Source organism: Lontra canadensis, unplaced genomic scaffold (assembly GCF_010015895.1).
Source record: "Lontra canadensis isolate GAN:19392208 unplaced genomic scaffold, GSC_riverotter_1.0 scaffold54, whole genome shotgun sequence".
In the NCBI taxonomy this organism is placed as follows: Eukaryota; Metazoa; Chordata; class Mammalia; order Carnivora; family Mustelidae; genus Lontra; species Lontra canadensis.
This window is the reverse complement of record NW_022631048.1, coordinates 5,331,278-5,344,478: the sequence shown is the minus strand read 5'-3', so window position 1 is coordinate 5,344,478 and position 13,201 is coordinate 5,331,278. Positions and strand designations below refer to the sequence as shown.

Genomic DNA, 13,201 nt, shown 5'->3' with positions numbered 1-13,201 from the left:
ATTGCTGTGTAAGAAGAAGGGAATTTATTGGTCTGCCTCTTGGGGCTTCCCCTTGCACTATGCGAAGGAAAAGTCTTCATTGTGGAGTCTTGGGCAGCTCTAGAACACACAGAAAGGACCGGAGGACTCACTCAGTGGCTTAGGAACGCAGAAAAATCTAGAAGTTTGTCATATGACACACATGTGGAGAATAAATAAAAATATATTTACTAATCAAAATATAAGCAAACAAACAAAACCTCAGGCCTTCACATGGACTCAAGAGATGCTCCTTCACCTGACCCCTCTGCCAACATCCATGCTACCTAGAAGATTCTGCCGTGCAGCCCCTCTCACCTTCTTAAGAAAACCTGTCTCCTACAGGAGGAAGACTCACTCCCCGTGATGTGATTTTGGAATACAGGTGAGGTTTGCTCGGGTGAGGTCTGGAGCCGACAACCAAGAATTCCCGAGGCATCTTTGGTGCAAAATAGTGGTTTATTAAAGCATGGGGACAGGACCCGTGAGCAGAAAGAGCTGCTGTCCCAGGGTTGTGAGGGGTGGTTGATTATATATTATGGGATTGGGGGAGTTAAGGGAAAAGGGAGGTTTCAAAAGAATTTTTCTCAAAACGCCACTAAGGGTTTTGTAAATTGAGGTAGACTCAAGTCTTCTAGGATTTTGGTCTCTATAGGTTAACTATTTGTTTTTCATTTAGGGCAGCCAGGAGTGCATGAGGAGTGTCACATATCTCATGTTGTGTGTGGGGGAGGGGTGGAGGGGGAAAGGTTGTGCTTCTGCTTTGTCCTCAGCTTGTCCTCTGTCCCCTCATCACCTGGACCCTCTGAGTTCCCAGCCTTGAGTGGTGCCCTAATTCCAGCCAGGTGAACACAGGTGTTCCCCTCTCCCAGTTAGATTCCTTTGTTAGGAATCGCTAGTTGTCCTCACCACACCCAGGTATTGGTTTTTTACATCAATCCTTGTAACTGCCCCCCCCCTTACTTGCATAGACGAGTAGGGAAGGACACCCTAAAAATCTGGTCCGACCTTAAGTGAATAGAAAGTTGTAACTTCAAGGCACTGACCTAAGTCTTTGTTACTAAAGAGTGGCCACTAGAGGAAGATGGTCCTTCAGCTTGACAGGACAGCAGAAGGGATCCCCACATCTTCTGTATTAAAAAGCCTCCAGCGAACAGGAGTGTGAAGAAAGAACTGTTCACTCCCCTGCAAACTAGTGTAAGTAAAATTTCCACTAACAGCAGACCTGACAGTATTTGGCAAAATATGCCAATTCCTTAAATTGATTTTAAATTTTCCAGCCTTTGAAAATATTGGTTGTCCTTCTTTCGTGTACTTGCCATCAGTTGTCCGCAGGTACCCACCAAATTTTAAGAATGAGAAAAAACGATCTTCCCTTCACAGCATGTGGGTAAGAGAGCAAAGGTCAATGGGGGAGAGAAGGCAAAAGGTCACCAGACTTCCATAGCAAAGCCAGACGTGGCTGTCTCTGCCACACCTGCCTGTGGTGTCCTACATAACACAGGCTTGGCTGAACATCTGCTGCGGGTAATTTTGTCTAGTGAAGTCCCTGGAGGGGGGCGAGGGCTGGTTTCTGAGGCAGCTGAACATCAGTAGTCAGGGAATTCAATTTCCTTCAGGTGAAAGCATGAACACTGGGAGCAATAAGAAAATTCTAGAAAATTTCCTTTACTGAGGGTTGGACCCCAGGACAAGGAAATGAAGCAGAAAGTGGAGCTGGCCCTCAAGGGACACAGCTATATAGGCACACTGTTGTATAGTTGTTTCCTTGAACTCAGGATACTTGTGCTGAGTAATCCCTTTAAAATTATTTCCTCCTACACTGTAATCTCGGGTGGCCATCCCATCAAAAGGGGCTGTTTCACATGCACAGCCCTGTGCACCTGGGGGAGACAACGGTACAGGCAGTCGTGGGAGGCAGACCACAGGCAAGATTGATCCCTTCCTGATACCCTGTTTTCCTCTGTCATGTCACTTTTTTGTTATACTAATGCATCGTGCTTGGTTCCAGGGGGGTAAAAATCTTTCTCTCCCTATGCCATAATCCTTACCTTTTTCATCCACTATCTTTAGGAACCTGAAGGGCAAAAACTATCTTTTTAATGTCAATTTTTCATCACTTAGCATCACCTGGCATTCAATCAATACTTAAATGGGGGAGGGGGAGATAAGATATTTTCTTCAAGGAGAAATCATTATATGTGTTCGGTGCCAAATAATTAAGGTAACAAGAACAAAGAGAACCAATAAAGACTGTTGTTAACCATATTGTGATTACATAAATGGCAAGATTTATTTGCTTGTGCTTTTACTATGCATGTTACTTTCCCTGGCAATTAAGTTAATCCTGGAGAAATCTTTCAGGTCAATTAAATAGGTGGATGATTAAGTATGCTTAACATTACCTCTTGTTACCAAAGATATGTTTATTCAAACAAAGGGTCTGAAATAAAACGTGAAGAGGGAAGGGAAAAAAAAAAAAAAAAAAAAGGCCTGTGGCTCCTCCTCCAGACACCCCCCTCCCAGCTGTGATGAATAGGAGGGACTGTTTCCCCCTGCCCCTGGGAGACACTATCCTTGCAGTGTTGTAGGCTGTTTTGAAATTCTTTTCTTTAGAAATTTTTTTCCTTAATATCAAGGAGCCGCTGCTGCTCGCGTGGCTGGCGCACCGGGGCCCGAGGACAGCGGCTGAACCTCCCGGCCGGTGAAAATGCAGATTGATGATGGCGCGTCTAGGGTCGCGCTTTCCCTGGTCTGCAAATCGCACACACCTTGAATGACAGCGAATTATTCTCTACAGGCTGCTCCTGCGGGAAGAGCCACGCGCGGTCCTCCGGCTTTCTCTAGAAAATCCCGAGAGAGTCTCGGACGCAGAAGAGGAGCCGGGCGCGGCGACCCCGGGAGCGATTCCAGAGCCTGGGGACTCCGGCCCCTGCCGTGCACGTCGCCGCTGACGAGCTGTGCCAGCCGCGGGTCCCCGTCCCCGCGAGGCCGCTGCCCGAGAGCCGGCGGCGGCAGCGAAGGGGCGATGCGGAAAGGCGTGAGCGGACTCTGAGCTGCCCGGCGCAGCGGAGGGTCCGGCCCGAGCGCTCCTCGCGGAGCCTGCTCACTCCCGGCTGGGCAGCTTGACCCGAGCCGGCGGCACCGGGGATCGGCGGCCCAGTTGGCGTCCGGGCGGGGCCGGGGCACCACGTGGAGCACAGCAGCTGCCGCCAGATGTGCCAGCCACCCGCTGCGAGGCAGGCCCCCCGGAGAGGCTCCCGCCAGCTCCGAAGCCCCGCTCGTCCTCGCCGCTGGCGGCCTTCGTAAAGGGAGCCCTCGGCCCCCGCCGGGCAGGGTCCCGGAGAGAGGCAGCGGCGCGAGCACCCACCCTGGGGCTAGCAGAGCGTTGCTCGAATCGAGGAGCCTCGGCAGGAGGTTTGTCCCCGCCCGCCCGCCGTGCTGCGCGGCCCCCGTGAAAGGGAAAGAGCGCGCGGCTGAGATGGGCGAGACCATGTCAAAGAGACTGAAGTTCCATCTGGGCGGGGAAGCAGAGATGGAGGAGCGGGCGTTCGCCAACCCCTTTCCGGACTACGAGGCCGCTGCCTCCGCGGTGTTCGCCGCCGGAGCGGCCGAGGAGACGGGCTGTACTCGCCCCCCGCCCACTACCGACGAGCTTGGCCTCCCTTTCCACAACGACGGAAAGGTGAGTCGGCGGTCGGCTCTGGCCGGGCCTTGGGCCGCGCCAGGTGAGGGGGGGTGGTGGCGATGGTAGCTTCCACCCGTCCTGCCCCGCCCCGCCCCTAAGGCGCGCTGACGTCACCTCTCCGCGCCCGGTGTCGTGCGTGGGTCCCACCCTGGGAGCTGGAGGGAATCGGAGAGGAATGGCTTCTGGGCGCGCTTTCTCCGTTGGCAAGCTGCCCGGCTTCCGGGAGGAAGGGTTATAGATTTCTGTTCTGTTAACGTGCGTTTTGATAGGCGCCTCCTGGCCTCTTTTGCCTTTGAAATACACTGATGAAGCTTCTGTTTCTTGGCACGTGCAAGTGAATATCAGGGCTGTAGTGGCGGTCGACGTGCAGGTGTATTTTCTGTCAGGGGCCCTCGCACGCCCTCCAATCTCTGGAGCTGCAGACGTGCCCCCTGACGATCTGTTCCTAGTCTCCCTGAGGCCGATTTTAATCGGGTCTGGCCCCTGGTCCCTGCCCTTGGTATTTACCGCAGAGGAACAGCAACCAAAATACTGTTCATAAACAGTAGCGTCATTTGAATGGGTCTTGTCTGAGTGCCCAGGACTTGCTTATTTGAACAAATGTTCACTTCGCAGAGGAAAGTAGAAATAAAGGAAGATGTGAATATCAGCATAGCTGCTCATGTTTGGTAAAACCTGACGTTTACCAGTTAGCCCCCCCGCCCCCCCGCAACTGATCTAAGTGTTCCAAGTCCCACTTCACCTCCCTGGTTCCCCATGTATTTTGTATTCTTACTGCATGTCACAAATAGCTTAAGAGTAGAGAGAAGAGGTTTTCTTATATCTGGAGGAAAAAAATATTAAGGATCCACTGATGTTTCAAAGAAAAAGTTGTAATTCTCATCAGCTCAATCAGTCCCGTGTTGTTAATTCTTGTACTGCTCCAATCCAGTTTTTTTATTAGTTCTGGAAATTATTGCGTAGTTCAGTTTTATGATCCTAAAGTTAGGTGAAATCTGTGTTCTAGACTATTTGTCAGAATTTTTAGCGTTGTGTATCTCTCTGAAGATGAAGCACATTTGCGAAAGCATCAGAGTAAGACAATGACTATAAATGAGCAAAGACTTAAAACAATGGCCATGGTTAAAGATGCGATGAAAGTTCATTTGATAAGGAAATGTAGTAATTTCTGCGGTGTGAAACAGTTTAAGATAATTGGACATATTGGAACATACATCTGTACACATACATCTGTTGGGGTGGAAGATCTTGCTTTGCCCTATTGTCCTTATAGCTGGACTTAGATCGACATAAGAGAGATTAAGAGGAGTAAATCAAATTTAATAGGTGTACTTACAGGGAATCCATATGAGCTGGAGATTTCTAAGACAGTGAGGCAACAGGAAGCCTATATAAGCTAAGTAGAGGTGGAGGGGGGCCTCTGAGGACAGAAAGGGGGAGAAAGACCTTTAGCAAGGAGGTGAGAGGGGATGTTTGGAAAAAACAAGGTTACCATATAATACAGATGAGTTCCTTAAGTAAAGGGGAGTCTCTTTTACTAGCTCTCCTATTGCAGTCTAACCTTTCCAATGTAAATTTAGGCAGTTGTGGGGGAGACCAAGAGCTTTTCCTGCATCTGCTGGGTTTTGATTACTTTTTTTTTTTTTTAAGATTTATTTTAGAGCAGGGGGGAGGGGAGGCAGGGGAGGCAGAGGGAGAAGGAGAAGCAGATTCCTTGCTGAGCAGGAAGCCCAATGTGGGGCTCCATCCCAGGGCCCTGAGATGGTGATCTGAGCCACCCAGCCACCCCTGGATTTTGGTTACTTTTAACTCAAAATAGTGTTCATGCAAAAGTGGCCCATCTTAAGGCTGCCTCCTCTTGGCCCCTACACACCCTGGGAAGGTTTATCATCACTTATTTGTCAGTGTTCCCCATGTAATTTAACACACCAAATAAACGTATTTCATTTTTTATCTCTGCTTTACAAGGTAAGAGACAAATCCTTGGAGATTTTCCAGGGACCCTCAGAAATCTAGGTTGTTTTAATGTCAAACATACCATTTAGAATTTGATTTTTGGCAAGTTGCCAAAATGTCAAAACTTTGGAGCATTTGACTAAATAGGATCATAGATTATGATGAAATAATACTTAGCGATTCACATAACCACGGTGGCAACACAAGGTTTTAAAGGCAAATTCACAAGGTTGTGGAGTTGAGAACAAAACTCAACTCTTACAATATTGAAGACTCAGTGCTCCAAAGTAATCAAAATCTTGATAGAGACAACATTAAGCACAGAAAATTACTTTGATAAGATATACAATCTTTGCTTTCTGGGCCGATTACTTAAAAAGTAAAGACAAACCTTTCACAGCCTCTTCATAGACCAATAGTCCAAGAAAAGTTCCTTTTAGCAGGGAGAAAACCAAATTCTAATCTTGCGTATGTCCATTTGATATTCAGACTCATTCTTTAAAAACTTAAATTCATTCCAATCTTAGCTTGCTTGCTCACACAGAAAATTCCTTTTCCAAGACTCCTTTTCCACAACCTTCCCATCCATTCAGGTTTTATCTCTTATCCTGGAACAACCAGTCATTTTACTAGGACACAGTTACACTTTTTTTCTTTAACAAAAAACATATCTTAACTTATCCAAAAACTTGTACTTTTTCTTAGCCTACTTTTAATACAGTTGTTTCCTTTTAGTCTTGTTATTTCTTTTAATTTTAGTCTTGTTATTTCTTTTAGTTTTAATGATGTGTATTGATTAGGATTCTTAACCCTTAGGGACCTTAATTTCTAGTGAAGACTAAGAAGTAAACAATTATGGATTGTCTGTTCCGCAAGCATTCTGTGAATTGGCTAGTTAATGAATACATTTTACAATTTCTAGAAGTATATTCTTCCTCATGGTAGCTTTTTCAATGGGGCAGACCTGTTTACCAGTGGCTCCACATGTCTTTCGTTCCTTTGTAATAAGCCAAAAGTAGATGAACCTGTGTTCATTAATCATGTCTCAGAATTCCAGCACTTTGAATAAACCATCCTAGTCTCAGCCTGTAAGATTTCTGCTGAGAAATCCCATTGGAGGTTCCTTTGTAGGTTATAATCTTTTCTCTTGCTATCTTTAGGTTTCTCTCTTTGTGTTATGTTAGAAGGTAGGAGAGGGATAGTAACGTATCCCCTGATGTGGGAAACAGAGACAGAAGAAAAGAAAAGAAAATATTAAATATCATTATTACTCACAGCCCACTGACAAGTCCTTGAAACAGGCAGAGTGACATTCCTCTAGGGACTCAACTGCCCCAATGCCAACACATTGCTAAGGGCAAAAGGCCCACTTAGCCCAACTCCCCTCCCCATCCTGTAAGTCTGCTTTAACATATAAAAATTTCTTCAGAAATTTTCCTTTATCTCTAAACCCCATAAGATACGTGTTGGCAATCATCCCCCAAATGTATGGCCCCTGATACGTATTTGAAGGGTCTCATGACTAAGGTTTTATTAAACGGTAATAAATGACCTTTTCCCAGCAATGGCTAAGTGACTTTAAGGTCCTGAAAATCTTGTTTTCAAAATTCCTTAGACTAACGCTATCCCTAAGCCCCCTTCTAACTTGTAGGTATATCATCACCACCCCTCATGACCTCATTGCAACTTTTTCTGCCCACGGGTCCTGTCCCCACAAAACCACCTCTCTGCACCTGTGACGTCTCAAGAATCCTTTTTTGGCCCTTGGCTTCAAACCCTACCATCTTTCCTACATCATCCCCCAAATGGAGGACTTTGAGACTGGGAAACAAAGCAGGCAACTTCATACAGTTTACAAGATTTTTATTCAGGGGAACTTACTGATGGGGGATCAGGTGGAGGATGATCCAGTCACTTTGTAGTCATTCTCTGCAAAGTCCAAACATTAGTTCAGAGATTTTATAGAGGGTGGAGACACAGAAGGGCCCTGTAGAGAGACCGAAGTGTTTGCATGCATTTCAGAGGGCTTGCATGTATCTGATTGGCAGTTAATCTTTAATTACCTCTTATGGCATCACCTGAGCCTCAGGATGGGGTAAGACTATGTAATCTCTAACAGATTCATGGGAGGCCAGAGCAAGCCTCCCCCCATCCTGGCCCTGATGGGCATTTCTAAGGTGTGTGTATTGATCTCCAAGGGGCCCAGAGCATGTAGCCTCAAAAGAGGTCATCAGGTGAACAGGAAGAACAAGATGGAGGGCCAAAGATGGAGTCAGTGTTGTCAGCACTCCTCTAGTCTGATCTTTAATAGTTTTATTATAATGTGTCTTAGACAAGGACATTTCAGATTAAAATAATGTGGTGATCTCTTTATTATGTCCCAATGTTTTCCCAGGTTTGGGACGTTCTCTGCTATCTTTTCTTTAAATAAGGTTTCTGCCCCCTTCTCTTTGTGGAACTGATTCAGATACTGTTGTTTTGTTTTGAAGATGTCCTAGAGATCACATAGGCTTTCTTCACTCTTTTTGATTTTTTTTTTCTGTCTTCAGACTGTGTTGTTTCAAATTTCCTATCCTCTCACTGATTTTATCTTCTATTTGGTCTACTATGCTTTTGATTCTCTGTGCTGTGTCTTCTATTTCATTAAATTCTTGAGCTCTAGAATTTATCTTTGATTCTTTTCTATGATTTCCATCTCCTTGTTAAATTTCTCATTTTGGTCATGTATTTCATTTTCTGATTTCATTGAGTTTTCTTTCTGCATTTTCTTGTAGTTCATTGAGTTTCCTTAAAACAGCTATTTTGAATTCTTTATTGGGTAAATCATACATTTTCATGTCTTTGAATTTGGTTAGTGGAAGATTATTGTGATCTTTGGGTATATCATGTTTCCTTGACTTTTCATTAACCTGTGTCTGAATCAGAACACATCTGCAGGAACTTTGTCCCTTTCATGCGCTCTGCTCTGGGAATCTTACATGCTACTGCCTGATTTTCTTCTTCTCCCCACTTGTAGAGCTCAGGTCAGTAATGCTCTGGATGCCGTGAGATAAAGAGTCTCTTCAGCAGAGTCCTGCACAGATTTGAAAACTAGGCACTCGAGGGCTCTCCCTTTCCCTTTGGGAGAAAACATGGACATCTATTTCACCCTATGCTGTTCCACCTTTGGGAAGGAGCGATGCTGATAAAGACAAGCTCTTACCCAATTTAATGCACACAAACTCATTTTTTTTTTTTTTTTCCTCTAATGGACTGTTGGAACTTTTGCTCTGAAACCCTGGACTTCTGCAGAGGTTTTTGGATCTGATCTGATTGCTCAGTTCGGGGTTCTGCATGCACTCTCGATCACAGCTTGGGGGCAGGGGCGACGACTAGTTCCCAGTCTCCTGTAGGTTCCATAGCCAGTACGAAAACCCCTGCTTATTACCTGGTAGACTGGTGGGCTGGACTGCCCATGGGTCCTTGGTGTAAGGTGCTGGGTTCCACAACTCACACAAAAGCACTTCTGTTTGTGGATGGATGCCTAATTTTTATTGTTCAAGGGAAGACAAAACAAGGGATGCCTAATCTTAATGCTGTGGTGATGCTGACGTCACCCTGGTTGAGGCCTTTAATGTTTATCTCTTAATTTTTTCCTGAAGTTACACAAGGGGCTTCTGGATCAGAGATTTTTTATTTATCAGACAAGACTATAACCGGTGAGTGGTTCCACCTGTCTCAAGTCTTCCCTGTGGGGCAACACAGTGAAACCTAGGTCAGATGTCTTCCATGTGCAAAGTCTATGTATTGTAGGCAAATAAGGAAGAAGCTGAACCTTTCTCTGCTTTTTACAAATGGAAAAGAGACAACTGTCTTCCCTTCTCCTTCTGGGAGAGTTTCATTGGAAATACCACACTCTAAGTCTTTGGAATGTAAATAGATTTCTCTATGAAAATGAGAAGCCCTGTTCTCTACAGTTGTACAACTCAGAAGTATATCCCTGTGTCACCGCCTCATCCCCCCTGAAATATAAACACATACCTCCAGGGTCAAGTAAACCTCTCTGGACGCCTTACAATGTATGCAGTTGTAACTTGATTCCTAAGGTTTACTTTTAGTCTAGAATCCCAAATTTCAGGAAATTTGCCTTGAAAGCCCGAACTGTGTAGTAACACAAAAACATTTCCTCCTGAGTCTCACAGAGGAACATTTCATTATAACAAGTCAATCTGTCAGGGTATGCACAGTCATACATTTGTGTCTAATAACAGAACTACAAAATACATGAAAGCAGAAAATAATCATTAAAGGGTTAAATAGGAAATTCCACGAACATAGTCATGGATTTTAATATACCTCAGCAGTTTCTCAGGCAGCTAGATTGTACAAATCATAAAAGACATAAAAATCTGAACACTATCAACTACTTATCTGAGAATACTCAGTTTCTCTTGAGAAAGGCTCTCAGTGACTAAGAATACTTGTTTCCTTTGCTCTTAGCAGCCTTGGGACTTAATATTTTTAATATTTTTTATTGTTCTGATAAGGCAAAGTCTGGTACTCATATGTATTTGAACTTCATTAATTGCTAAGGGAATATTTTATATGTTTGTCATTTGATATTTTTCTTTTTATAAGGTACATCAATAATTTTAGGTCTATTTCTGTGTTGTTGTCTTTTTTTACTAACAATGTTTTATATTGCAGCTGTTTCCCCCTTGTCAGTAATTTTTAAGCCATCATTCTTACTTTCTTTAACTTCTAGAAGTTAACACGTTTGTGTACTCAGTCCATCTTTTTTGAAAAAATTTTTGCTTTGGTTCCTACAACTTATTTTTTGTAATCCTACCAATGCCTTGTAGTCCACACAGGGCATTACCTCATTTAAGAACTTAACCTACAAAATTAAGGGAGACGCCCTCTCACCAGTGAAGCATTGACATGGGCCAAGTAATCTGTTCTGTAAACTTAGATTATTAGAGTATTTATTGTAACATTGGCCTGTTCTTGTGCAACTTAAATTTCTGTATTCTTTTGGTTCTCAGATCATACATAATTTCACGAGGCGAATCCAGACTAAAATCAAAGATCTTCTGCAGCAAATGGAAGAAGGGCTGAAGACAGCCGATCCCCATGACTGCTCGGCCTATACTGGTTGGACAGGTACGAATGTGGGATACAAGTAATTGGGATGTTCTATTTTGGGTTTATACCACTTCGATTAAAATTTTTCTTCTTTGAAAATGGTGACATTTTTACCCTTTATTTTTTTTAAGATTTTATTTATTTATTTGACAGAGAGAGATCACAAGTAAGCAGAGAGAGAGGAAGGGTAGCAAGCTCCCTGCTGAGCAGAGAGCACGATGCGGGGCTCGATCCCAGGACCCTGAGACCATGACCTGAGCCAAAGGCAGAGGCTTAACCCACTGAGCCACCCAGGCGCCCTAGGTTTTACCCTTTAAATGAAAACTTGAACTTACTCAGTGATGAGATGTTTTGGAGTTTTATTTCTAAAGAAATCTTCTCCACTTGAAGTTTGGTATGTAGTATGTTCTAATTTTATAGCATTATTTATTTGACCGAATATATGGGTATCTGTGAAAATGCATAATAAGAGAAAGCTTGCCCTCGGGTCAGTTTTTTGTTTGCCTTTATTCCTTTGATCTTTGGGACAAGTTGTAGTATGTGATTTCTCCATTATGCATAAACTGTTTAACCTTTTGCTTGTAGTCATTAGACTCATTTGTACACCTAAAGATTTTGATTTTGAATTTGGTGATAATAATTGAATAAGCAACTTGTAATATACACACCTACCTCAAATAACTCAATTTCAAAATTAGCTTGCTTTATCTAATCTTTACATTCTTATTACTTTACTATATAGCCAGAACACATTGTAATAACTCTTTAGGGAGTGTAAAAGAAACAAAAGATCATTTCCTGAGAGATGAGGCTGCAGTATGATTACCGCTAATAACAATTTCCGTATCAATTTGTAGCCCTTGTTATTATAGTTGAGCCAATGAACAGCACAGACGTAAGTATTCATGTTAGAATCACTGAGAACTGATAACTGCTTTTGCAGCGTACAACCAAACATGATGGCCCTGATCTTTTTTGTGTGTTCATTTTTATAATTTTTTCTGTGCTGCTTTATTTGTATTTGCCTGTTCATGTTAATATAACATTTATGTAATGACATGAAAATTAAATTTTTCAAACTATTATACTCAGGAAGACATGGAGCTAGTTCAGCTTACAGAACCAAAGAAATTCACCTTTAAATGTAAATTTAGATCATTTTAGCTAACTTAAACCAAAATGCAAAGAAGGATTTTTTAAAAATATTTTTTTTATTTATTTTTTAGGGAGAGCCTGTCAGTGGGGGGAGGGGCAGAGGAGGGGAGAGAGAAAGAGAGAGAGAATCTCAAGCAGGCTCCCTGCTGAGTGCAGAGCCCCACACAAGGTTCAATCTCACGACCCTGAGATCATGACCTGAGCTGAAATCAAGAGTCAGATGCTCAGCTGACTGAGCCACTCAGGAGCATCAAGATAATTTTAGCTAACTTGAAGTTAAAAAGCAAAGAAGGATATTTTTATCTATTTGTTTGTTTTAAGATTTTATTTATTTGAGAGAGAAAGAGCATGAACTGGGAGGGAGGGGCAGAAGGAGAAGGAAAAACAGACTTACCACTGAGCAGGGAGCCCAATACAGGACCGGAACCCAAAGCAGGACTTAATCCCAGGACCCAGAGATCATGACCTGAGCTGAAGGCAGATGATCAACCCGACTGAACCACCCAGGCGCCCCAAGAAGAATAGTTTTAAAGGAAAAATAACATAGTGATTATTAGCACAGAGTTCCCCTAAGAAGTTTTTTACTTAAAACATTTCTTGTTGAAATCAGGGTTTTAAGTCCATGATTATTAGGTTATAAATTAGCTATGTACCAGAAACACTCAGAGAGCTTTATAATAAACAACATATTATAAGCCTCCATCTCAGAATGATTACATGAGTAGAGGAGTCCAAGAATCAGTATTTCTTAAAAATCCCCATTTGTTGTTATCTTTTGGAATCAATGTTAGAGCCATCATGGAGGTATTTGGTGTGAATGGTTAAAAGTAATATTTAGGGCTTTGGGATTCGGGTAGCACCATGGAATCTACTTAGACCCATACCTCCTCTCTCTTTTCTCCTAAAACTGTACAATACAAGAAGAATGAATGAAGCACCCGCACCTTTTTTTTTTTTTTTTAGCAAAGTTGTGAGATCGAGAATACACTGAATAATAATGTATGAAATATGAAAAACGAATAGAATCCAAAACAACTGAGAAAGCCACAGTGGTGTCCACGGGAGGAAGCCAGATGACCCACAGGTGGCAAAATGTATTCTGCAATTCCCCCTCTCCCAAATCAATAAATAGTTATTCTCAGAAGGATGAGACACACCCTCGGGGGGAATTTTTGAGGTCCTGTCTGAACACGAAATGGGTGAGGAAGAGAGGCAGGGAAAAATGGTGTGGAGAGCATACAGGGAACAGAGGTTATAGAA

General features: G+C 43.2%; 1 protein-coding gene across 1 annotated transcript in view; it reads left to right on the top strand.

The window, feature by feature from the left end:
* Positions 1 to 3,398: 3,398 nt before the first annotated feature.
* The window catches only part of LANCL2 (LanC like 2), a 49,875-nt gene continuing 40,072 nt past the window's right edge, over positions 3,399 to 13,201 (top strand). The window contains exons 1-2 of the mRNA XM_032874986.1: positions 3,399 to 3,703; positions 10,687 to 10,804. Coding sequence (XP_032730877.1) covers positions 3,500 to 3,703; positions 10,687 to 10,804 — 322 coding nt within the window. The 5' untranslated portion in view covers positions 3,399 to 3,499. The remainder of the gene's footprint in view (positions 3,704 to 10,686; positions 10,805 to 13,201) is intronic.